Source organism: Mugil cephalus, chromosome 15, assembly GCF_022458985.1.
Source record: "Mugil cephalus isolate CIBA_MC_2020 chromosome 15, CIBA_Mcephalus_1.1, whole genome shotgun sequence".
NCBI classification, from domain to species: Eukaryota; Metazoa; Chordata; class Actinopteri; order Mugiliformes; family Mugilidae; genus Mugil; species Mugil cephalus.
Window position 1 is genome coordinate 3,685,708 of NC_061784.1, and position 27,985 is coordinate 3,713,692.

The following is a 27,985-nucleotide window of genomic DNA, read 5'->3' on the forward strand; positions in this document are numbered from 1 at the left end:
AGTTGACCTCTTTGGCCCTGTGTTTCCGAGCTGTAGATATTTCCATGTAGATCATTTCTAAAAGTCAGGAACCACCGGTTTCTTAGCTGCAGTTAAACCAGACAATATGACATACTTTACAAATAAAGTATGTCATATATTTACAAATTTGGAGATATTCAGTGATGTAAGGGCATCCGATATCAAGACAGGAACTGACACCGGAATCCTCGTTGATACAATATCTGATTAACTGATTAACAGGTGGACGATCCTATACCATAGGAAGGCATGTAAACATAGTCCCCAGAGAGCAGAGGGTGAATGGGGCAACATGAGGTGAAGTTTACAAGGAGTCAAATAGGTCCTATGAATAAAATCTAAAATTGATTTGTTCATGATCTGAACTACGATAAAGTGTTGATATAAGGTAGATAACAAACTTTCAGATTCTCTCCTAGTTTTTATCAGTTCATGAAGTGGATGAATAGGTAAAAGCTGATGCCATGAGACGTCACACGCTTTGAGAGGAGCCTCAACTGTAGAAAGAAAAAAAAACAAAGATGGTACAGAATAACTTTTCTTAATGTTGTGAAAAGTACACAACACATCCTTGTCACCCTTGTTTACCCTTGTTTTTTAAGAGAAAAAAAAGATTCACATTTGTGTTTCTGAATGGCGTTTTTGTCCCTTCTCTTGTGTTACGGCTTCTGTCTCTGATTTATTGTTGTAGTTGCTCTCTCTGGAAAGATTGTGGGACACAGTTATTCAAAAGATCATCCAGCAACTTTACACTTCACCCAGTAATGTATCCATGCTGCGGTATGCCAAATTAAATGTGAGGTCATGAACAGGCACAGCAGTATTTACATCAGAATGCTAATGTCAACATGCTAATGCCCTTTTAGTTTGTGTGTTAACCTCCTAATGTTGGCTAATTACCATGAGACACAAAGCTGTAGCTGGGAATTTTACAGATATCAAGTTAAAAAATAAAAAAAGCAGACACTCAGCTGGTGAAGTATGTAACAAGAGTCTTGGTAACCATTTTCTCAAATTGCTAGCATACAACTGTATGAATATATCTATTTTTCAATGAATTCTTGAGGAATCCTCACACCGCTGTCTGTCCATGAACATGCCTGTGATCTTCTTTTAAACCTCGGCCAGCCTTTGAGGTGCTGAACTGGTGACATTACACATTGAAACATTACACACAAGAAAGAGAAACAAAATGGTTCCACTTAGTGGCTATCTGTAATTAAAAACCAGTTTTCAGTTGGACATTGTATTCATCTTGCCTTCTCCTCCTCCCACCACATTCCAACCTGCACTGCCAGCCAGAGCCTTCCCTTCCCTCCTCGCCTTGGCCCTTTTTATCCCGCCAGCTTGCACCACGATTTCTCACTACTCTCGCTGCAGCGGCGTCCGTTCCGGACTGAATGAATGGCTGGCTCCCAAACGGGATTGGTGGAAATTCCCATGTTGATTTCATGCCAATTCATGTGGCCTTGAGCTTCAGAAATTAAAATGCAGCCAAGTGCATGACTCTCCAATAAGGGAAGCGCGTACAGGAACAAAGAACGTGTGTTCTCGCCTAAACAGTTTAGTACTAGCGTTTTCCGTTAATCAGAGAATGTGCTACAACTTGACAGTGATCCGTGTTTCAATTAAAAGCACCATGTGGTTTTTCTTGATGCGTTGCTACAGAATGATATACAAGACAGCGCAAGATTCTGCTCTCATGCAGCATACTGTATGTAAGTTAGAGTCAAATTATTAACTCAAGTAAAGGCTTTGGTGAGCGGGGTGTTGAAAAGGACACACTTACTACTAACACTATGAAATGGCTTTAACTTTCAAACACTTTAATTCCCTTTAAAAGATGATGAAAATTTACATCTTTGAAAAACACACATTGAAAAACACAGATCACAAAAGATATAAATCATACAAGAGATGACTTTAAAAGTCAAGTGTCCGGACACCAAAACAGACATTGAACTAATCTATATATACAGTTACCGTAACATGTACAAAGAACCGTGTGAATATGCGGTACATATACTGACAAAATACAAACACAAGAGTCAAATCTGACTGAATCACGTTAGTATTCAAAATGTACAGGAGCATCTATGTGGCTCATCCATGCACTGGCACTGGTATGCCTTCATATTTACCCTGTGTAATGCATAATAAAGCTAAAAACTACGACATTATTGAAGAACCAGAGTTAATGTGAGAACACTTTTACAATATAGTGCATCCAGGAAACCACTTGATGAATATCTGGTTGTGAAGTTTTGAGTGTCAGGGTAAAATTAAGTCATTATTAAGGGAGGAGCTCCTCTCGTGGATTACCTGTTCTTCCCAGTTGTTTTAGCACTGTATATAACATCGTATAATAGACAAGTTGAAGACAAGAACACATTCATTTGTGCACATGAAGTAGGCCATGTTACAAACTTCACTAAAGCTTATGAATGAATCTGTAAAAACAAACAAAACAAACAAACTGTAAAACAGACTTGTCATAGTCGGCGTATCATTTTACTGTACAACAAAATGTTCTCATGCCTTCTGATAAATGTCCCGTGCATTGAACGATAATGACACTACGATAAACAGATAACTGGAGGGATATATGGATGTCCGTGCATCGCTTTCTGCAAAGCTTAAAGTTACGTATACAGTTATACCAACACATGATGCATGCATCTATAGGCGTGTGAAAGAAGAGGGCTGTTGTTAAAAAGGGCTGAATTTACAGAGCTATAAAATGACTCAGATCAGGTCAGAGAAGTTAAAGCTGGGATAAACAAAGAGCGGCTGGAGAGTAAAAATATGATCGGCTACAACTGTAGTTCTTTTACTGAAAGTCTAAATTATATTGTGCCTCATTTAGACCATGCTGTATGTACAAAATTGTCTCATGTTTTACTTCTCGGGTTGTGTTTTTAAATAAAATATAAATAGTCATAATTGTACTCAACTGAATTATTTCTTTTCAACTCAAGACTCTGGGATCAGTTATCTTCAAGGCATTCCTCAGATTTTTCCTTGGTTCTGATCTCTGAAGTCTGGCAGGGCCACTCAAGGACTTTCACATGCGTTATCTGCGGGCCTTCCAGTTTTCAGTTGGCTTTCATTTTATATTTGTTGTCCTGTTAGAGAACGATGGCCTTAAACTAAGATCCCTGGCGCTCTGAATGAAGTTCTCTTTCAATATTTGCACGTGGTCAGAGCCACCCTTTCTTCCTCGTGTCTCACAAAGACTCCCACAGTCTGCAAACCCCCAGTCACAGCGTGGTGCTATAGTTTGGCAGCGCTGGTGGTAGATGAGTGAAGAGCTGCGCTGTGGGCTACAGCTGATGGCTTCATTTTAGTTTTATCAATGGATCTTTTACTTCAAACTCCAGTCACATGCATGATTTTATTTTACCTCTGAAAAACGTATGGCATTTCTTTCTTTCTTTCTTTCTTTCTTTCTTTCTTTCTTTCTTTCTTTCTTTCTTTCTTTATTTATTTATGCCAAATTCAGGCTTTGACAAACCCAAGGATCCAGGCTTATGTATTTACACAGAAAGAGCATGCGGACACAATGTGTTTGTGGTAACATCAGTTGCATGAAATATTTATTTTAATCAGAATTTATTTTAAGGGATAATTCTGATGAAATCTAAACTGATTTGAAGCAGTAGAGAGAAGAAAAGGTCTTTATAGACTGCCCAAGTACCTGTTTCACATATTTAGAAGTAAATAGATTTGTGCTAACACTATGCGAACAAGTTAAAAGTAAGAAGTGGCCATAAGCATGTAGTGTTTTCTTCGTATAGGTCTGCATTGAGCTGCACTGGCTAAGCTTAGAAAGGTCTAACATTCGCCTGTCCTGTTTTTGTGATTCTTCTATTACCATCAGCTAAGATTTTAAATCTGACTGTAAATTACAGGAAAATCTAACTACACTGAGAGCATGTGATTTAAGAAGAAAATATTACTGACCAAGCGAAATACCTTCTCTGCTTCAAAACACAACAGAAGTTGTTGTGATGTTTCTGTAGTCGGAACACACATGTCCTACATACATCCTGTCCTCTGTTCACGTTAAAGACAATGCAAATAAACATTCGACTTTGAACGACCGACCGTTTCAATTTTGTGTGAGTACTGGATTAATGCTGTCAAACCATGAGCGACAAATACACTACAGCTGCCTTCAACTGCACTCAGAAACAATTCAGCAACAGAGGAGTAAATACAACTGGGAAATACACTGGACAACATGCAAGCCCATAAATGGCAGAAAGAGTAATATAATAAATGAAATATTACTCAGACAGGTATTTGTTTTTTTGTTTTCAGATTGAGACACTGGCACTGTGTTATTTTAGGTCTAGTGTCTGCAGGCAGTTTAATCACTTTTATAGTTATAATACTTGACTGGCAAATGCACAGCCTGTGTCAGAGTGAGAGGCATTTTGGCCAGAGTCTTATGAAAAATACTGTTAAAATAAAATTAAACTGTTGGTATTGAGACACCGTGACTCTTAAACACGTTCATGCCTCCCAAGTTGTATTTACCACTCTCAGTTTCACAAGCACAAACTCTGCAGATGCCCCAGAGAGCAGTGATTATAAAATGTGTTTTTGGTAAACTGATGTGAAACAAGTATTTGTTTGTTTCTGGGATCCAGTTTTCACCTGCTCTTTGGGTCACCTCTTTTTTTGTCATTATTGTTATTATTTTATTTATTTTATAATTCATGATTACCTTGTCCAGTCTATGTACAATATGACGAAGGTCACATGCAAAACTTCAAGTTTTTAACCCTGCTACTTTCAGGTTGCTGTAATAATAATTTACAGACTTACTGCATATGTAAAGTAGCATCTCTGTCCCGTCTTAAAACAAACTCTCCACGCAGAAGCAGCAGAGCTGTCGACAGTTGATGTCTTGCAGCTTTTCAGATAAAAGCTTTAACAGTTCTGAGCAAACAATCTCAATTATGGCTAAAAGGGGAAAAAAAAACCTGGGCAATAAAATAATGATTACAGAACAGTGCTAAAAGCAATTGAAGATATTGGGAAACAGTTCAAAGCCTTTGTCAGTTTTTGGAGGCAGCAAACATGAGTCACCATTCGAAAATCCTTCTACTTGTGAAACAAGATTGGTTTAGCCAAACCTGCCAGGATCTTTGGTACGTGTACTGAGATTATTTCTCCAATCATCTCTGGAAAGCTGACCTTCGTGGGGAGAGACTGAGCCTGGACAAAAAGGTCAAATGTAAACTGATGGAGCTTCTTTACAGTCTGAAACAGAAGAGGGGACACAAGAGATTATGTCATTTGAATGAAATTTACTACAAGCACAGCAACTGCAAGAGGCAAGAGTTTGGACAACGGCTCAGGAAGCATAAACCTCAGCTAATGTCTTTTCTGAATGAAATCCAAGCACTGTTATTAGATGTTAAAACAGATAAATGTATTGCATCAAGTTCTGCTTGAGTTAGTGTGAATGCAGCATTTCCTTGATGTCCAAAAAAACCTAAAAATCCTAAAAAACAAACATCCCCTGAATGCTTTAGAGTAATCAAATTACAACTCTAACTTTACACTCTTTTTCCTGTTTGTCCGGTTTGGCAAAATGCACCCACATGTTCAAACAGCTTAAGCTTTTACAAACTTTTACAACTCAGCCGAGGCCATATCTTTTAACACTGTTGGGAGAAGGAATGCGTGCATGTTAACTTGAAATTATTTGCAGCAGTGCATCTCACCATCTGGAGAGAGTCCAGGAGTCGCGTGAGCTGGTAGAACCTCTGAGAACAATTTGTGGCCATTTGATAGTTAATGAGGCGATCGAGTTCATTGATGTAGGTGAGTCGCAATTCATCAAAGTACTTCTGGCTCTTGAGGCCCTCAACTGGAACTGGTGAAAGCAAGCAGAACAGCCATGTCTGTATGCATCTGACACATTTCTGTCCGTGTTCTTTTCTCAGCGGCATGCCTAAAGAAACTTATAGAAATATCGATGGAGTACTCACTAATGCTGAAGAGGAGCAAGGCCTTCATGCAGAGGAACTCTTCCTGGGTGATCTGCAGTAGCACAAACTCCTGTGAAAGATGCCTCATCCTTATGCAGTGCTCATACATGGTGGAAACGTGCATCCGATGTCTGCAGATGGAAAAAGGTCAGGGTGAGTGGCGCGAGCCTAATGTTCAAATTACAACAGGTGTGGAATAAATTGCTCTACACATTGGACATTTATCCTGTGATGAAGAACTACAGAAGAGGAAAGAAAGTCAGAAGTTAAATCTATCACTGGCGTAACAGGGTCATTGACCCTGAATTACTTAATAACAATACAGATTTTTTGCAGTGTAATCTTTGGCACATGGTTCAGACGATGAAGATACAGCGCTTTGTTACTCCCCTCATTTGCCACTGGCTCATTATAAAGGCTGATTGGATATTTAAGGTACACCACCATGGGTTTATAACCGACATCATGAATCAGATGGTTTGTCTCAGACCCACGTTCTTACTTTATGAATATAAAGGTGAAATTAAACACATTTTGGGAATTAGAATAGAAATGGCACTTGGGTTAAAAGAAAAAGACATCGCTGAATGTTCACTATAAAACGCAAAGTTCAAGCTTAATTAAAGGAATAGTTCAACATATTGGGAAACATGCTTATTTCATTTCTTGCCTGGAGATACTATAGATAATTCATTCATGGGGAACTCATGCCTCATGAGCCTTTGGTAACAACACTGGAAGTTATTCACAAAGGAGGTTTGGAAATCAAGTGATACATCAACAGTAAGTCCTGAAAAAACAGGTTAACAAGCTAATGAAAAGGCAGTTGAATTTGGAAATGCGAACGTGTAATGAAAGAGGTTTTTTATGGACATAATAATAAAATATTATATTAATTCTCATCTTCTATAACTACTTGTCCTCTAGGGCCCATCCCAGCTGTCATTGGACGAGAGGACAGACAATCATTCCCACCTACGGCAATTTAGAATTAGCAATGAACTAGGATGTCTTTGGAGGTGGGAGGAAGCCGGAGCACCCAGAGAGAACCCACACAGACACAGGGAGAACATGCAAACTCCTATTACATTAAATGAAAATATATTCTATCCACCTCCACTATTTCTGAAAACATCAGCAACTCGTGAACGTGTGCATTTCCACTCACAAGGTTGTGAATTCCAAATTAATTATACAATTAATAGAGTATAGCTTGTTTGGTTAGTTCATATGAAAGGTTTAAAAGTAGCAGTTGTTTGGGCTATTAAAGAGCATTTTTTTGTTTATGCTAAGCTAAGCTACCTGCCTGCAGGCTGCACAGATACATGAGTACAATTGATTTTTTGGTATCTTGGTAAGATACCAGTTACAGCCTGTGATACAGAAGTCTGTATCACAGGCTGCAAATAAACATACTCTCTTAGCCGTATTTTTCTACTCTTATAGCATCACAGAAAAAGCTGTTATTTCATGTAAAAAATATATCTTCTTATAACAATTAAATTAGACCTAAAATGAGTTGTATTCCAAGGGTTTTATGAAGGGGGGGAGTAATGTATATAACTATATCAGTACTTCTCGTGAAAAAGCACAACAGTCTGGCTTTACTCCAGTCTCCATTTTCAATGGCTGTACTGTGTTGATTTGGCACGAGATGGTAAGCAGCAGGTATGAAAGATGTCAAGGAGGCCTTCAGTCCATTCTGCTCACATTTTCTTCAGTTATAGCCTAAATGATCCATTATGTTTCAAACCGAGCTGCTCATCCGCTACACCTGGAGCTGAATAAACTATTATGCAATATTTCCTTTCCCTGTTCCTGCTGTAGATATGTTTACGGAAGCCTTTTTGATGAGAAAGTTCACGTTAGCGTAACCTCTTCAACACCTTGACTCAGTCAGCTGTCATCAAATTCTGACCAGTGTTTTTGCATTGTCCTAATTAGCCATAAATAGATTTCCTCTGTGTCACATTTCTTGGCTGCTAATTCCATATTTTGCTCCTAGGTCCCTTAGGTCATCCTCATCACAGCTCCTCACAGGACTTTCTCAACTGCTATGCTGCTCTGGAATAATCTCCTGTCCTACCACTGACAATTCTAATGAAATTTAAAAACTTTCTTCCACTTTTCGTTAATTTGTTCTAAGGTTGCTTGGTCAGTTACACTCTTAACTTAATTTTTAAAGGCCGGTTAGTGTACATTACTCAGTTTCTGGTCTTTATTCAATCTTTCCTTTTTATTCTGACTTTAGCTGTCATGTTTTTGTATTATGATTATTATGGCCACCCATAAGAAAAAAAAATTAGAGGGGGCAGTTTTTTTTTTCATCATGTGCTTTGAGAAAAAAATTAAAATTTTGAGAAAAAAGTCAAAATACATTGTCATTAAGTAGACCATCAATAGCTTCAATACTCAGCAGAAGAGTATTGGGGCTTAATTATTAATTAATATTAAAAATGTAAAATTGTATTTTTATTATTTTTTCAGTTACATTGCTATATAATTACAATAAATTATGCTGTTGTTGTATGTCAACAGTTGCGTGGATACTGTCACACAGTGTCGCCTTGTCCACTGAGGGAGGGACGTGCCTTTAAACGCCTCAACTTTTAAATGTGCTGTTTAAATGAAATTCTTCTTCTTTTGTTTTTACATTGATGTGCAATTTTTCTTTTACTTTTCAGGCAGGATACCATCTTGTCTGAGTCTAATAATTCTAGTAAGAATAAACTGAAACAAAAATGAATGAAAATAATAATACTTGCAATTAAAAGTCAGGACCTCTGCTCCTACATCATGTTTTGTCTTTGCCTACATGGAGGTGCCAAAGTAAATTCTTACAAGGGTAATTTAATCACGTTGTCCTAATCCACTGGCTCTCAACATTCTCATCAACCACACTCTGGAAAAAGATGCACACCATACTAAAAATACCACACAGTTACCACATGTCCACAGTTACTGGTTGTAGTAGCAACAAAGACTGAGTGTAGCCTATAAAAACTTCACTATACACACACACACACACACACACACACACACACACACACACACACACACACACACACACACACACACACACACACACACACAGTAACAACACTAATTCGCCTTACTGGTTATTACATGATACACTTTGGGTCTAGTGGAGCAGACTGCTGCTATAGAGCTGTCTACCTGTCAAATTCTACACATAATTAAATGTAAGTAGCTTAATGTGCTTCATGTGAAATTTCGGACATTTGTTCTTATAAATAAATGTGATGACATGCTATTTTCTATTCAACCTCTTTTTTAATCAGCACATTGCCTGACACTTAACACAAATAAGTTGAGCAACTAAGTTTTGTTCATTGAGTGGAAGTTCACTGAGCACTAGTGTGCTGTTTCAGCGAGCTCATGCCATTTAACAGCACAACTGGATTCATTGCAGCCAAATGTGTCACGCAACGTGAACAGATGTTGCCCAAACCAGGATGCAAGTTAGTTCAGCCTTTGCTCTGAATCATGAATCTATTCTGCAATGATACAAACAGTATTTATGAGCAAAGTCTCAAAAAGTGCTTACATCTCAGAATGTCTGAAATTAATACATGCTGATCTCAGTAACTTGCATAAACACAATTAAGTTGCATTTGTCAGTAGTCATTACAACTTTGTATGTTAAACACACATAAAAAATATGGGTGAAATAGTGACACTGTTCCCATATATGTTATAGTTACAGTATTTGACAGTCCTATTAAATATAATGTGTTTAAAATCCATCTGCATTTTAAAAATCTTGTCTATGTCTTTGTATGTGGACAAGAAAGGAAATGAGAGAAAGATGGAGAGAGAAAGAAATGAAAACAAATGAGAGCGCCGGCTTAGTCACTGGAGGTGCTCTCTAAATATAATGAAAATCACAGCACGTTTGTCACCTCCTAATGAAATCTCTTTATAAAATAGAATTGAATTCAACAATTCAGAGCTGTACATACTCATTGAACACAAGGTCCGGGGCAAAGTAAAGCATCCTGCCATTGACATTCTTATAGGACCTCCATCCCAAGGCAAACACCATCACCCCCATCCATGAATGTTGAATGACAGTCATCTGGTCGTCCACATGGAGATTTCTAAAACCTAGAGACAAAGATGTGGACAAAATGTTGCATATTTTGAGCTAATAGAATCAAGACTTTTTATATTTACATTTTTGACAGTACTAGAACATGATCTTAGACTGATTATACACCTAAAATCAATACAAACATGTCATGGTCATATCTTTTTTTTTTCTTTAAACATTACAAAATGTGTAACTTGTGGGGTTCCTCATGGATTGAGTTTAGGGTCTCTACTTTTTAATCTGTATCTATGCTGATGACACACTACTTTATGTCAAAGCTAAGATATTCTTCTCTCTATGTCATTTTGTTCTGCTGAAATCTGAACCTATGGTTATTACTATACTAACGTGCTGTCAAATCCAGAAATAAAAAGGGGAAACAAGAAATCAAAAAAGTGAAGAGTGCAGCCAATGCAATGAATGAACAAATGACTAAATGAATGAAGGAATGAAAATGTCAGGGCAAGTAAAAAATATTATAATGGTTACTATTGTTAAACTTGTTCTTTTACTGAACTAATACTAATACCCATACTGTCAGTTTAACCACACAACTACACACCCTAACCACTTCAAAACATTTACAATAGTTCTCTAAGATAACCTGCCCAAACAAACAAACAAACAAGCAAGGAACCGAGTCCAATTAATATGTTAAGTCTCATCTCCTTTTTAATCATCTAAGGTGTGTTTATTTGTTTCTTTGGGTTGGTGCAAAACAACAAATTTAAGCATTTTTGTAGCAATCAATGTAATTTGATCTATCCAAAAATGGCCCAAACTCATTACAGTTAATTGAAAACTCTGCCAGAGAGCTCTGCAGAACTAGAAACAGCTGTTTTGATTTCATATTATTTGTCTGACTATTTGCCCATGGTTAAATTTATTGTATAATTCTGTTGCTTGTGCTTAAAGAACTTTGTGGTCTTACGTCAGACTATTTGTGTGACATGCATGCAATGTTTGAACTGCCCCTCGGGTCATCTGGCACAGGCCTTGCTGTTCCAAAAAGTGGGAGCAAAACATTTGGTTAGGAAGCTTTTATTTTTTATGAGCCCAAATTAGGGTTGCTGCGATCTTAAGCTTCTCAAGACATGTTCACAAATCATTCTAAAGCTTGAAGTCATCAATCAAAATACAGCACTGAAACTGGTGCAATAAATCTTCATGAATTATTATAGTGTGTGCTGTCCTATCTCATTATAATGATCTTGTAAGCCTAGCACACTGGATGGCACTAATCTGTGTGATTGTTGGATTGTATCAAAAATAATTCACATGTGCTTCTCTGTTTGGATTGTCAAATATGTGGCTTTATTTGTACACAACTTAGAGACACATGTCTCCATAGTAAAATTGCTCAAATTTGAAATCCATTGTAATGTAAATTCAGGCAGAGATGCCATGCTCAGAAAAGAACAACACTGTCGACTTTGAGACAGTGTTGTCTTAAAGTACTAAAATATGCATCTGTTTGTAATAATTAATGGTCATCATCATAATTCATGTCATAGTTGCTAAACTGATGAGCCAGCCAGTTTGATATACACCATCTTTGAAGTCATTCATGGAAACAATTTGGGAAAGGACAGCATAATTTATTTCAAAAAATACCAGCTATCATGTCTATTTTGGGCTTGTTTCAATGCATCTGATAAAACACAATGAGCTGCAGCCCTAAGAGCCAGGATGTTGATTGGTCCCATCTCTGTGGATCAGCTCCAAGTCCCACCCCAGCAATAACAAATCTAGTAAGCCATAGTTAAAGTAAAGGTAACACTACACTTCTTGTCTCACACAACACGACAAAACCAATATGGCCACCACGTGTCACATTTCCACATATTCTTTCAGAGAAATGAAAAAACTAAAAGAGGTGACACATTTTCTACAGGATACAAATATTATTTGTCTCTCGCCACTGTCTATAACTATAACCTTTTTTTTTTTGAAGATGAATAAATAACTGTGTTCTTTGCCTCTCCAAAGTTTAATGCCTTTCCAGGTTGATTGAAATGTCAATGCATAACCTCACAAGGGACACAAGAACCTGACTGCCACACAAACATCCCCCTTTTTTACAACTGAGAAGTATGGATATAAACAGGGAATGCTCTTTGAATTTTACTTACTTTTACTTACTGTCTGGTTAGTATTTCTAGGTTTGTGAGAACAGAAGCACGCCTTGTCTCATTTTTCTCTTTTCCATCTTACAAAGTAAATGTAATCACATCATTGGATCATATTTAATATCTGACCAAACCTTTTGAGGCATCTGTAAATCTTAAGTGACTACAAATAACAACAAAATCACAGAATAAAATGATCACATTGCCGTTCCATTCAGCTCTATGGAGCACTGTGGAATAGCTCGTTGTTTTGGTTTGATTCACTCATACTGCTGTCATCAATACTGTTTTCATGCAACAGGCAGCTGCTTTCAATTAATAATAATAACTGAAAAAGTGCTTTGGGTTCCAATAAGTAGAAAAAAGCTGTATGAAAGCAAAAAGTCTCATAAATTCACTGCCTTTCCACCAGCCCAACAGGCTCTGTGGAACTTAGTTAATGTGACAGTTATCTCATGTGATTTCTTCCTAACAAGTAATCCATATCACCTTGGTTGATATGTAAAGGTTGCTTTTACAGCTTATTTCTGCTGCCCCCCAATCCATTACTGGCTCCCTCTAAATGTGTGTATCTATCAATAATCTGAACATGAACAGACAAGTGAACTTGTGTAAAAAAACAACAACTGTAAAATCAGCTATCAACATTGCTTCATTCAGTGCCCTACCTGGAAGTCCCTTTGCCCATTTGACCACTTTGACCAGTTGTCTCTCTCCCAGCTCGTTGAGGCTTGTAAGCAAGGTGGCAGCTGAGTCTGGCTGGCCACAGTCATGTCCTGCGTTCACCACGTCAGGCTCGATGGACTCCAGAATGTTGAGGAAGACCAGCTGCGAGTTGAAGTTTACACCCGACTTTGGAGAGACATTCTGGGCGATTTCTGCTGGATCATGAACAGGATGATCCTCTTCTGGGTTCTTCTGTTGTCCAATCTTCTTAAGCTTACGTGCTGCAAGAAATAGTGACACATTAAACATCAGTCCATGTATTTATAGGTTAAAAGTTCAGCACTGATAATTAATATTTATAACAAGATGCCACACAACCAAGGTCTCCAATCCACCAGTTAAATGTGGTCAAATGCCTTCCATTTTCTTCATAGTTCCTGGAAATGCTGAAAGAAGTATCTGTGTCTCTGGAACTGCAAGCGATTAAAGTCCTTAGATTTCATTTTTGGGGGGTCATTTTAATAGGTACATACTTTCCCAGCACAAGAGGGACCTTTAGGGTTAAGTGTTTGTTGATTGGTCGAACAAATAAATGCTATAATGATACGAAGCAACATTAGTCTCATGAGATGCATCACAATTGGGTGGACAATGAAGCCCAGGCTTTATATAGCATACATGCGCCATTGTTACGATTGGAGTTAGGGTTAGGGTAAGGGTTGCTGCCAACATTTCTAAGTTGGACAATCGAAACCTATGCACATTGACTGGCCATTGAGCATCAGAGGAAACCATCAACCAGAAGCCATAACCACTAAATGCAATTCCACTTTCCAAATCATCCAATAGAAAGGCCTCATACGGCAATTTAAAGTGATATTTTTAGGGGGAAATATCAATTTTACTCAACAATACTCGATGCTGATCTACTAATGGCTTTAAAGATATTGAATCATATTCCTTTTCAAAGAAAACTCTCCGAACAGATGAGCCTCATCGGATGGAAAGACACATTATCATCCTGTGAGTCCTCACCGGAAGTTTTTTTTTTCTTTCTTTTCATGCATTTTCAGGGTTCTAAAAATATATCCTTTAACTATAAAACTTATATGCATGAAATGTGCATGATTTTGCTGTAAACGTGAGCTTCTTTGTGTATTCCCAGTGTGTAAGGATTAGGAGACAAAAGAGAAAATAACAAAACAAAACACAAATACTGTAGGCCCTGAACAATGAGAAAGCTGGAATTTCTTTCCCTACAAATGCTTCATCACAGGGCAGCTGCTCCATACAGCACCCTGCACTTACAAACTAAATCAGAGCAGGATCGCTGCCTGGTTTCTTTCCACAGGCAATAGAGCTGCAAACAGCCAAGCCTCAGCTTGGCCTGTTATTTTAGAATGACAGCTGTGCTCGAGAGTGAGTGACAACGTGCTAGGCGCACTGAAGAACCGTCACTTTTGTTATTTCACTATTTTAAAGTGCGACATCTTTAAAACAGAGGTAATTGAATGGTCTAATTATTCTGTTGTCGCTTAAACAGGATAGGGCAAAAAAGCCAAAGGCGCAATGTAAATATGAGACGTGTTGACTGACAGTTAAAAGTTAAGTGCTAATTGTCATGAAATTTCTTCTTGCAGCTTCTGTGTTGAGAAAGCCTCATTAAACCTGTAACCTAGCTCTTCAGTTCAGCTTGATCAATATTGAAATGCCAGTTATAGATTTAAGTCTCTCACAAAAGGAGCAGTGCAGAAAGAAAATTGCAGATCTCACAAGAAAGATTTTTAAGTCGCGCATTTCCATTCCTGATCCACTAACAAACATTTCAAGTAAAAATGTTTAATTAAAAATTCTTCCAAGGGATTTTCAGCTGTGACACAGGTAGCTGTCTGATCTTTGCGAAGTACAGTGTAAATAGGTTGGGTTGAAGTAACCTTAAACTCTCCATACTTGAAGTGAAGCCAACATAAACACACAGGGATGCTCCAAAGACGGGGTCAAGAACTCAAATTTCGGCACCTTTTCTAAATGGCCTAGGCTGGGCATAAAAACTCTTAGAGACCTGTTCATTCAACTTTTGCTTCTTTTCAAAAACTGGTAAATAAATGTTCACTTCCTAAAGGACATTTTTTAGATGCCTTCAAGTTCAAACTTTTGTCTGTAGCTCATTCCTGAATTCCTCGCTCTTCCTAGGCCTTCAGAGTTTGGGATATTTCTGGGTATTTCTCTTCATTAAAAGGCCAATCTCTTCTATTTATTAAAATATTTATAACCTGGGTCCAGGCTCTTCTACTTTACTTAAAACAGTCTGGGAAACAGATCTAGGAGAGGGGATTGTAGGTGATGTTAGGGAGGAGATTTCATGGACAGTTCCCAGGTCTTCATAGTGCTGGTCACAGCTTTATACAGTGTTGAATCCTCCATCGAGCTCAGTGCACTAAAGCTCGGCTTGCAAAACTATTTGAAACAGTGTCTCCCCTATGTGAATGATGCCAACAAGCCGCAGCAAATTACTCACATATGTTTTGGAGCTGTTCTGCTTTAGTACTTTATCCAAGGTAATTGGAAGGGATGTGACTAACAATACATAAACTGCCCTGTTTGGTGTATGGCCTATCCCACTTACTCTTTCTACAGCTAACAAGGACTTTAAAGCCTTCACAACTCTGCTGGCCTGGAGGGTGATCCTTCCAAAATGGAAATCCCCAATCCCCAATCCCACCTACCTAAACAAACTGGGTTAAGGAGGTGCTTTATTTTCTTAAATTAGAAGAATTAAAGAGGCTGACTGATTGTTAAGGCTCATTTGAGAAGACCTGGAATCCCTTCCTGTCTTATGTCAGTAGCACAAAATGACTGACCATGGTGAACTGAGTACTGCAGTGCTGAGCTTATCTGTGCATTTTTTGTTGTTGTTATTCATTTATTAAAATTGATTTATTTTTAATTGTTTGCCAATTATTTAGATATCTATGCTTCTTAATGGATTTTATGAATCTGTTCATTTGGTTATTTAGTATTTTTCAGTATTACTATTATTATTTATTTATCTATTCTTTCATTCATGTATTCACTTGTGTATTTGTATTCATTTATCCACTTTCTCTCTTGCTTTTTAACTATATGTGTCCGTCTTTTAGGGCTAGGTGCCAGAGGGATGGGGGTGGGAGGGTTGGTGTCTGTTCTGTGGTATGTTGCTACAGATTTTTTCATTTGTAATTATCATTGTATGGAACGCTATTGTTTCTTGTTAATATGGAAAATACAATAAACATATTGTTAAGAAAAAAACAAACAAACTCATATTTAGTCAATTAATTAACCAAGATACTGTGGACTGTCCGTATTCAGAGCACAGACCAGGAGACTGAGGTCTGGCATCAGTTTCATTATTTCTTGCTAAAACTGACCTCCAGTGAATGAGCTGCAGATGTATCTATTACAAAGCCAATTTCTCCTCAAATCAAATTGCACATGTGAAATTTATTGCCCATTTTCTGCTGAAAATTTTCCTAGTTCGCCTTCTTCTGCACCAGTCTCATCATTATTATAATCTCCATTTTTAGCACGTCTGTCTTTTTAGGTGTTGCTTGATTGCATAAAAAAAGCTTCCAAAAAAAAAAAAAAAAAACAAAAAGGTCAGTTTAGTAGCTTGTCTTCCTCTTGAAATGACTTGGCGCAAGATCCCACTTTACTTTCACTTTGGTGTGCACGTGGTACATGTCATTACATCATTATTTCCTCAATGTAAATTGTGTTTTTGGAAAGTAAAGTTGGACAGAAAGAACTTTACATTAGAGCACTAAAGTATTGTCCTTAAATAGTCTGGTTATAGCAGAGTAATGTTCTGATTAACAACTGATTGTGCTCATTTATATTAACAACCAGTATAGCGCCCCAGTTTCAGGGATGCAACCAAGCCATTATCGCTTCCTCTTAATTGATGGTAATATTACTTTAAAAAAAAAAAAAAGTTTGATAGTTACAGTGCAGAAGTGACAGAAAATTGAGGCTGGGAAACACAAAAGACCTGTTTAATTATCACTTTAGACTAAACAGCAAAGTCCAGAGCACTGGCTCAGAAACACGCTTATATTTTCTCTGTCAAAATGACAAATAAAGGTGTTGCCTAACTCCACTAACGTATTTATTATCTCTTCATAGTTACTATTGTGCTACATTTGTTTTGTGCTGAATGTGTTTACACTATATGCATTTTGAAGTTTGTCAGTTGTCCTGTAAAGAGAAATATCCACACTTCAACTTGATTTTTAGGTAGGTTCTAATACACCCCTAATATATCTAATATTGACTGATAACTTAAAGAATAATGCTAATTTGGATTCTTTTATCACAATAGCCCCTTTATATTGCCTATATCTTCACCACAGTATATCATTGCTGTTATGAACTGCTTATTATTACAGCTCAACTAATAATCTTTCGTGGTTCTGGTTCTAGATTAATGTGACTATTTTTGTATCGGCGTAAACGAATGCTCTTTGAAATTTGGACTGTTGATTGGAAGAAACAAGACGTCACCTCTGTGTCTGGGATGATCTCATTGTGATGTGTGCTGTGTGTTCTCCAGCATTTTGACTCATAGACCAAGATAATAACCTGAATCTATGAAATGTCTGAGTGCAGATGTGCAATGAGCTTCCCTCAGATCGCTGAGAAATGGAACTGCTGTCATGGTCTGGCAAAACTAACCCCCCTGCTCGATTTCGTAATTAACATTCCAGAAATAATTGGAAAAATTCAAGGCATTCTTCCGACAGCTGTCAAAGATGTAAGGACAGTGGACTAGTTTCTAGAATTAGAAACTTCTGTAAGACCTAATCAAAATTCGGAATCCTTATGTCCAATAGATATTTCTGAGCTCACTTCAGTGATTACAGCATCTAAGCCATCAACCTGTCTTCTAGATCCCATCCCGACTAAATTGCTTTATTAACAGGATATGTGCCTCAGTCTTTTAATGTTGCTGAAATTAAACCATTACTTTAAAAATATACTCTAGACCCAGATATTTTAGGAAACTATAGACCAATTTCCAGCATTCCTTTTATTTCCAAAATTCTAGAAAAGTTGTTACTAATGAATTGTGTGACCATTTAAACAGGAATAGTGTGTATGAAGAGTTTCAGTCAGGTTTTACAGGTCATAGTACTCTGGTCGGCCAACGATGTCTTCATGGCTTCAGACGATGCCTTTGTCTCCATACTTGCCCTGCTGGATCTTAGTGCTGTATTTGTTCACAGTGTTCTACTACAGAGACTTGAAAGTGTTATCAGGATAACAGGAACTGCAATAGGCTGGTTTGGATTCTATCTGTCAGACAGATTCCAGTTTGTCCACATAAACAATGAAATGATTGTTCTAATTATACAAAAGTAAGTTGAGGAGTTCCTCAGGGTTCTGTGGTAGGACCAATGCTAGTCACATTATACATGGCAACCACTTAGGCACTTAGGCAATAAACGTCCATAGATTAATATAGACTACATGTCTCCATGAAACCAGATGAAACTAATCAGCTGGCTAAAATCCAATCATGCCTTAAAGACATAAAGGTTTTGATGACCTGTAATTTTCTTCTCTTAAAGTCAGACAAACCAGAAGTCATTGCATTTGGCATTAAACAACATTCATTATCTAACCACTTAGTTTGTCTGGATGGCATTGGCCTCTGGTACTACTGTGAAAAACCTTGGTGTTATATTTGATATCCTTTTATGTTGATCTGCATTTTGCATGTTTTATATGACATGTTGAATGTGAAGCACTTTGTCGCAAATACTCTCTGCGTTTAAGGAGCTATATAAATGAAATAAACTTAAACATAAAGCAAGTGACTAGGACTGCCTTCAATCACCGTAATATCGTCCAAATTAGGAACATCCTGTCTCAGGGTGATGCTGCAAAACTAGCTCATGCATTTATGTCTTCCTGGCTGGATTACTGTAACTCATTACTATCTGACTGTCCAAATAGCTCTTTAAAAAGCCTCCAATTGATTCAAAATGCCACAGCAAGAGCGATGACAGGAATTAGCAAAATAGATCATATTACTTCAGTTTTAGCTTTGAAAGAGAACTTCGAACAGAATTCAAAATCCTCCTCCTTACATACAAGGACCTCAAACCTCATTGTACCATATCATTCCAACAGATCACTTCAATCTCAAAGTGCAAGTCTACATGGTCTCATCAACCTGCCCAGTCTTCATGGCCACTCCTACCTGGAACAATGCTCCAACCTGCCTATGATTCCTCTCAAACTGTCATGTAGCATCATCAGTGACATCTTTTATTTGTATCATCATCAGATTCTACGCTTTAATCAGATCTCTGACAGATGTATGTTTATCTACTTTCTCCTGCTGTTCTCTTCCCTCTCATTTCTGGAATTTAAATTATCAAACCTCCCGGCAATAATAAGAACTATGGTTCAGGTTTGAGGAGATGCCAAACACAACGAAATCAAGAGTCTGAGATTTCATTGCTTCCCAGCAGACCTTCCAAACTACAAGGAATGAAACAAATAACAGATGATGTGATCTGAAGATACAGTGGTTATAATTTAATGGACACAACTGCCAATTTATTCAGAATTTTGTCGTAAATTAATTAAAATGCAGTTAGGTCAATTAGAACCTTCCTTCAAGTATTTTGAGTAAGAGGCCTCTGGGATAATACCAAACGTGTAATTTTCCTACATCCACTTTTTCAAATTATTTCCATGAATTTCCCTGTGAAATGCCGGGAGTGAATTACATGTCTGTGATGAGAACATAAGTGAAAAGATCTTTTTAGCCACAACGAGAAGAGGTGTGCCTTTTTACTACAATCACAGCATTAGCTCGCATTTTCCCTCCATGGGTTTGTCAGTGACTGGTGGCAAAATTACCAGCATGTCTGCTGCTTTAATTCACATGTCTCATGTCAGCTTTGTGCCTCCAGTACAATTTTCACCGTTAACAGAATGAGAAAATGGAAGAGAGTGAAAATTGAACACAGGACTAAAATTAGTCCACTACATGTCAATCTTTACAGCCTAATATGACGAACAGGTCTGGGTGACAGTAAGGAGAAGTGAAAGGAAGAGGTCTAAATTGCATGGCAGCTCAGTCAGGGGCTTGATTATCAGTAACATCCCCTATTGTGATGATGCTGCAATTGAAGACAGTCACCTAAGATGTGCAGTGTAGAGAGAATAAAGAACTTGGGCTTGGAAAACCATTAATAGTTCCACTTCTAGGACTTCACTTTCTCTGTCTGTAGTGTTCTTTGTTCATTTAATATTTATTACAGCCCATATTGTCTATGTATATATTGTGTATGCATCTTTGTACTTCCCACACACATCCAACTGATGTGTATTACCAACACAATTTAGTGACGCTTATACAAGTAATTAGTAATATTAGATAATTTAGTAGATAAATCCACCTCACCTCCAAGAGTCATTCCAGCCTCAAAGCACTTCTTCAGACGACAAGAGGGGCAGTTCTTTCTTCTTAGCTTATCAATAGTGCAGTCATTTTTGCTTGCACACAGGTATTTTTGTTTACCTGCAAGGGAAACAAAGGAACCACAGCTTTAATGAACATGTGAAACACTGTGCATATCATCGGCGCAGAAATGAAGCAGAACTACGTAACGAGTGAAAGCAGACAATGTAAAACGTCTCCAGGACTGAGTCGGACACTTTGATGCTTTACCTTCCGCGGCTCTTTTGAAGAAAACCTTGCAGCTGCCACAGGTGAGCGCACCGTAATGGCAGCCAGATGCCTCGTCCGAACAGATCAGGCACGTCCTCTGTGGGGGGAAGAAGAACTCCATGGGGAACATGTGCTCCCTGCCAGCCTCAAACCTGCAGTCAGACATATGAGACACGGATGAGCAGCTACAGGACATGTGTGATAAAAACCGGTTGATTATCAGATTGGCTCTGTATCTTCAACATGACTTTATCATCCTCTGACACTGATAGCACAGTGGGTACAAATAAAACCTTTTTAAATTTATATAGGACAACAAGACCTTATATACTGTCCGAAGATGTGTGAAAAACCGAGGGTGAGTTTGGTTAGCTGCAGCCTTGAACACAGAGAGATTGGAGAAGACTCAGACACAATGCTGTCTCAGTGACGTGAAACTTAGATATCAAGGTTTGGTGTGAGAGGATTAACTTAAGGCCACAGGACAAACTATTTAATTTAAGTAAGGCAAGATTACAACACAGATACATTTAGGCTTTTATGGAAGAGATTTGACTTAAATGCTTTTTCATATGAGTTATATTAGAAGAACAGACCCTGATTACCTCACTTAAATATTTCAGTTGTTCGCAGTTTCAAACGCGTCTGTTTTATTTGGAACACTAAGCCATTAAAAAAAGACCTTCCTAAGGCTTCTTCAGTTTAAGGTCTAATCAAGCAAAAAAAAAAAAATAATGTCAGTTCAAACAAAGAGAGTCGAGGTGATGAAAAGCGACCGAGAGTTGTTACGTAGCCTGGCACCCATCCACGATAAATGTGAAAAATATGCATGCCGAGATCCGTACGCCAGTGCTCTGAAGGAACACAACAAGGGCAACTGATAAAAATCCGAGAGTACAGCAGACACAGGAGACGGTTTGGATTGATTAAATTTGCACGCAATATGTTGAGAGAGAAGTTCATCTTTTTTTAAATTTTTTTAACTCACCTAACTGAAACACTGCTCCCTATTTACTTTCAAACCCCCTGCAGTATTTCTTTTGACAACTTACTGCTGCAGCCTATCTCTAGGCATAAAGACATTGTATTGCGGAAATTATCTAGGCTGACGCAAACCACAATCGATGTTGTTTTTGTAAAGCAGGACGCTAACCAGTGTCTACAAGTCTCATTGGAAAAACAAGGGTGACAAGCCGTGCTTTTAACAAGCTAACTGACTTTAAAGTGTCTTGGATAATGCCGATGGAGACCGTGGCACATGAGGCTTCATTAGCATAAACCATACACCATGCATGTACAATGTATATAAAACACAATGAAAGTGTTGATCATAATGAGCAGCGGTTGCATCAACATACCAAGATCAGCTTTTTAACAAAATAAACCAGAAGCTATGAACCAGCCCGAGTAACAAGTCATTCAGACCTTCAATCTGCGTTGTATTTACATTATGTGTACAGCGTCTGAGACTACACAGCCCTTTGACTGGAAGCTTTTCAAGTAGAAACGACTGGTTTCAGGAGTAGAGATCTACAGAGGCATGCAAAGCACAATTTAGAAACGAAGAACTCATCCTCACTCATCCTTACAGTCATTCATTTCTTATTTCTCAGCTTTGTTTAAGTGACTATTTACACTGTTTATTTACTACATACTGGCACATATTCTGATTATTTATTCTCGTTTTGAATGTTTATTTCCGATGGTTCTTTGTCATCATAGCTGAGTGGTCTAAATTATTTATTAAAAAAATTAACACCATATTCAGAGTTATTAGCATCTTTGGAATATACGTGTTATAAGAGAAATTAAACAAACAAATTCATTAGAATGCACCAAAACAAATTAAATATGTTACAGGAGCCCTCAAGGCATCCATTTTGCTTTTTTTTTTTTTCAAAAAAACTTATTTCTACACTTCAAAAAACAGAAAACTTTTCAGTAGTCTATTTTCTAATGGTAAAGGTCAGTAAAAACTCATTAACGCGCTTGTCCATACACAATGCAGTTTGATTAGTGCAGCAGAGTATTAGGATCTTTCCTACCTGTGTGTTTTATATTTAATGTGCATGAGCAACGAGCAGTATTTCTCTATGACACTGGACGATCCACTCCAATGACTGAGGGTCGGGCACATTTTAACCAGCTGGTCCGAAAACGCTTTGTGCAGAGTTACTTTTGGCTTGTTTCGGTTGTTTGTCTCATTTTCATTGTACAGTTTTGCATGCTTGGACTAAATAGTTTCATTTTCAGTGACATAAGTTCAGACAGATTTTTGATACAGTAGATTGTACACAAGTCCACCAGTATTGTTTTGTTTTTTAACTTTGCTTGTCTGTTGCATACGTCTACAGTATATGTCTCTCACATCCACTACTCACTTTGCCACACAGCCCTTGTGAAATTCTTTAGATCAAGCAGCTTTTGCTCAAAGTAAGTTTGCTTTCTCATCTCGAGACAATTTGTCATAAACAACTTGATAAGCAATCAACGTAAAACACTTTTTTGTTAGTTCTGATCCTGGTGTCATTATAGTTGCAGGAAACTGTGAACACGGACATTTTGTCAGAAAGTTAAAAGTTATGTCTCTTGACTGCGTTTAGAATCCTAAAATGTTCTGTTAAAATGTTTTTGTCTTTAGGCAAGGCAGGCCCGATATGGTGAGACTAGTTTTACCGAACCATAAACGCCCTGCTATTTCTCAGCCAGCTGTGCCAGTTCTCTGCCACACATGGCCCAAACATGTAGATGTTTTCTCTGATGTCCTTTGCAGTGAACTACACAGAAGATCTGCGTGCTCACAGCAGGTGAAACGTCAGCATGTGTATCCGTCTACTACGCTGCATTTTCATGTAAATGACAGTGAGGCACACATTCATTCAAAAAGGCCTACCTCAGCAGCAGTAACAAGAGGCGAGGCAGGTGCTCATTCATGAGACGTTTTAGCAATTAGAACACCGGGAAAACTTCAGCAGAGATCTTGAAAATGAACAACAGACCTTGTTGCGCTAGAGAAATGTTGAACTTGTTCACAGTAGGTTACTTTTATTGTATCCGTATGCTTTTTTTTTTCCTCTCAAGGTGTTTTTGCTATTCAAGCACATCCCTACCTTAGCAGCAGTGTAACGCTACAACCATGAACCATTGTAGTTATTAGTGATGAGATGTATTCAAAAACACTCTTAGTAGAAGAAAATAGTAAAATGATAACAGCTGCATTATGTATAAACAAGAATTACAGGCAGGAAAAACTCAGCTGGGAAATGAAAACCTGTAGGTGATTCTCTCTGGTGTGTAAATCTGCAGAAAGCCTGATCTTTGGAACAGACTTGAGCAACGTCTTGCTCACATGGGGGCGTCCTTTTGACTGAGTGGTCTAAACTGCACAACCCCGCTGAACCCGCTGTGAGGTCAGACTGGAGACATCTGTCACAGATCCGTCCATGTTTCTTGTTGCCCTCTACAGTCAAAAAAAAAAAAAACTCAATAAAGACAAATTACCGTAAAACAAAAACCGTATGCCCCTCTCCCCATCAGGCAAGGCACGCTCAGGGCTACCGCGTCTCTGGGATTCAAAGCAGACAAACTCAGACCACTGCTCAGCAGGTCAGGCACCTACATGCTACCTCTCAGCAGTGACAGGAGGATGCGCAGCTGGTTTCAATGCCCATGCGTTTAATAGCGCCACTGGCTTCTGTTTACTTCCTTTTTCAGCTAAAGTCGCTGGTCGGGCAGCGTCCTCAATCATTTACCCCAGTGAACTCAACAGGCAGTTAGAGGAAGGCCTTGACGACGTCTGCCGCATGACACCTTTTGTCTGGCGTACATGATACCATGGCTGTCAGTCGACATCCGCTCCGAGTGTCCTGTAGCCCTCAAGGCCAGACTCAGACTCGAGAGACCAAGCAAACATGTTGTGTTAACCTTCATGAAACGCTCATAAAACTATCACATAACTTAAAACACACATGATTAGCTCTCACTTCCCCTTAAAAAAGGACAAGCTGCTTTTCTTCACCATAATTTGATTGTAGTCACATCTGACCTATTTATTAAAATAATATTGTAGTTATTTTTAGAAATTACACTTTGCAGATGTGGTTTTCAGTTCTTGTAATGAGTGGTAGACGCACGAAAGCAATGCAATCTGAAACTTTATACATGAGGTTGCTTCCTGCAAATTGTAATAAATGTTAAAAATTATCATTTTGCAACCTTTTTTTTAAATAAGGTTTTCTATACTGAAAAAGGGCGTATATTTAAACAACAACTCAAACTGAAATGATATTAAACAGACACGGTCAAACGTCCTAAAATGCTCAAAATGTGAACAAGCCAAAGGTATTCAGACATCTTTTTAAAATGCGCCACAGCCTCAGTCGGAGCAGATCAAGTTTTCCAAAATATTTATTTAAAAAAAAAAATTCCTTAAAACCTTAAAACCGATATTTGAGAATTCTTGATTTTTCCAAAACATCTTTTTTGTTGTTGTTGTTGTTTTTTCCACTTGGGCACTTGGCTTGATCTTTTTTTAAGAAACAAAAAACAACAAAAGAAAAAAAAACGGGCTTATAATAAATGTTTCCAGTCTTACAAAAACACCAAAATCACCAAAGCTCATAAAGAAACAAGATGCGTATTAAGAGATTAAGGTCTGATATGTGTATTGAATGTGTGTGATGAATTTTGACATTTTATGAGGAAGTCCTGCCTTTACTCGTCATTTCGGTGCAGTGCTAATCTGCACCTGGACGATGACCTCTCAATTAAGTGACACAGCTCCAACCCTCATGTCTTGGGTCAGACTGAGGTCAAGGAGTGGTCACATTTTAGACTCCTACTTAAAAGTAGTAAAGTATTTTTTTTCCCGTCTTTATTATGTTTTCTAGAGGTCAGAACAAAATCATTCTTTTGAGTTCCTTTAATGGTATTTTAGCTTTGGATGCGTGATTATTTAAGACATCTATTAATATTATTATCATACGTTTATTATTATTATTATTATTATTATTATTATTATTATTATTATTATTATCATTATTATAGTTTACCTGGTGTCGTTGTAGGCGACATCCATCCATTCGCCAACTTCACTTTTCATGTAGTTAGAGTTGGGATAGGGGGTCCTCAGCATTCCTCCAGGGTACCACTGCTCAGGACGCATGACGCTCCTCTCATATGGATTGCATATGAACGCGGTGCCCGCTCCTGCGTTGTGTGCGCTCATGCACTGCCTCGAACCCCAAAACTGCGAGTTGCACTTCTCGTTGAAGGTGTAATTACTGCCCCACAACGCCGCTGAAGATTCGCCCTCCTCAGATTTGATTTTGACGCCGTACTGCTCCGGCTGGTAACCGCCGGGCTTGTTCTCCGCGGCGTCCCCGAAGTCCCCCGCTTCTTCGGGAGGCTCGTAGGCCCGACACGGTCTCTCCGTGGACGCGTGTCCGAAGTGTACCAAGTTGTCTGGTGCGGCCGGGACATAAGTGCAAGAGGCTGAGTGCGCTGTGTCCAGATGATCTATCTCTTTTGAAGTTATGTCATCAGTCTCGCACAGCGCGAAGTTTTGCGCATTCATAGATGTCCGAGTGGAGCCGAGGTGATAAAAATGCGCAGCGGTCTCTGAACTTTTGAACATTTTCACCAGTTGCTTGTGGCCGTGCAGCGGTCGCTCATCTCGGTCGGGATACTTGTACTCGGTGACTGCAGTCTGGGCTCCGGTGCAGTTGAGAGGCACGGCTTCGACTCCGAATAAATACTCTTCGCGCATTTGGTCATTTGCGGCGCACGGGGGGAGAGCAGCATCGTCGCTTGTGTCACTGGACTCCATGGCCAGACCCAGCGACACTGACACCGCTTTGCAGAGCTCCCTGGCTGTTTCTGAGATTGTGGCGCAGGCAGAAAAGGAGCGACTGTCGCCCACACGGTAGTCAGCGCTCAACAACTCCTCCTGAGGAGTAGGAGCTGTTTGGCAGCACTGCTTCTCCATGTCACAGGATTGCGGATTAACGCGTCCGGATCCGTAAATGTTTGCATTGTCGGAATATTTCAGCCTGCCCGAACCGCTTCCTGTCGGGTTGGTGAAATAGACCTGACTTTCTTCAGTTTTTAGCGCCATGCTGGGTGCGCACACGGCGTCGCACGTCTTTATTTTCTCACTCACTGGCCAAATTTTGCTATAAGAAAACTCTCTGTTCGTTTGGCTCATTTCCCAGAAAGTGTTTGCCTGGCCAGGAGACCGGACTTTGCGCGATAATAGTCTCCACAGATCCCAGTAATTGTTTCTGCTCAGCTCAACTCTCACGTTGTGAAAAACGTTTTGGTAAAGGTCCAAGGAGAGCTACAAGAGTCACAAACTCCTCCTAAACTGAGATGTTCAGAGTCAGAGGCGCTCGAGTTCGGTCTGATTCAAAGTGAATTCAGGGAAGGACCTGCGACTGTCAAACGTCGCACTTTACCCAAGTGTACCAAAAACAAGGTGGTGAATGATTTACTTGTGGGATTTAGTCATAAAGTTATATTCTGTCAATAGACTGAAATGCGCGTTAAGAAGGATTCAGACGAAACAAACCTCCCATCGTGAAATAACACACTTGTCTTTTACCCCACAGCAGACTTGTATGCGTGCAGGACATTTCTTATGGGTCCTACATGTTTTATTGGGGTATATCGGAGAGACACAAATCTGTTTGATATTTCAGCTCATGCAATTTATTTTTATTTTTATTAATAAACGGTTCGTGTCGTGGTTAACCATTCGCCAGAAGTTTGCATCCATATAGTCTAATTAGAAATTATTAGAAACACACACACACACTTTAGGAGTACATACTGCATAACAACATGGGCTTCTCTATAACACACGCTTCCATTAATTAATAATTTCTTTTGATTAAACTTTTTTTTAATGGGATCCTTCACCCACTATAACCCTTTTCCCAACTTTTGTATTCCATTCAGTAACACACACCAAACACATTTAAGGCGGGGACTCAGTAGTGCATGTTTGAACTACTAAAACCCTGTTTCGCCTTGAGAATTTTTAACTTCACCTTCCAGTCAAAATGTTTTATGATATTACTCTGCTTAGACGTTTGACATTTGCAAAAGCTGTGCAAACGGTGTAGTTCCAGAGTCTGAAACTAGAAGGTTGGGAGCATTTGTCTGTGCTCACAGAGCAAATACAAGCGGGATTTTTGCTCCATCGCAACTCACAGAAAAAGAATGGAGATTCAGTCTAAATAATAAACATATGAAGCTATTCCACATCCGTCTCTTCCTTGCAGGTATGAACAATATCCACCATGTTTGCAGGAATAAATAAAAA

The 27,985-nt window shown here is 38.6% G+C and overlaps 1 protein-coding gene across 1 annotated transcript; it reads right to left on the minus strand.

Annotated features, from left to right (window-relative positions):
- Positions 1-1,826: 1,826 nt before the first annotated feature.
- On the minus strand, positions 1,827-27,985 carry LOC125021432 (androgen receptor-like). The gene is made up of 8 exons (XM_047607500.1): positions 25,713-27,985; positions 20,662-20,813; positions 20,395-20,511; positions 12,938-13,216; positions 10,010-10,154; positions 6,027-6,157; positions 5,760-5,911; positions 1,827-5,292 (listed from the first exon to the last, which is right to left on the minus strand). The coding sequence occupies exons 1-8, from the start codon at positions 26,864-26,866 to the stop codon at positions 5,134-5,136; spliced, it is 2,289 nt and encodes a 762-aa protein (XP_047463456.1). The 5' UTR covers positions 26,867-27,985; the 3' UTR covers positions 1,827-5,133.

Bases quoted from the DNA above. Each gene is read 5' to 3' on its own strand.
- LOC125021432 (XM_047607500.1), bottom strand. From the start codon at position 26,866: ATGAGCCAAACGAACAGAGAGTTTTCTTATAGCAAAATTTGGCCAGTG. The intron at 6,158-10,009 runs GTATGTACAGCT...TTCCATCTGCAG, and splicing joins CCGGACCTTGTGTTCAATGA to ACATCGGATGCACGTTTCCA. The intron at 5,293-5,759 runs GTGAGATGCACT...CTTCTGTTTCAG, and splicing joins TCCTGGACTCTCTCCAGATG to ACTGTAAAGAAGCTCCATCA.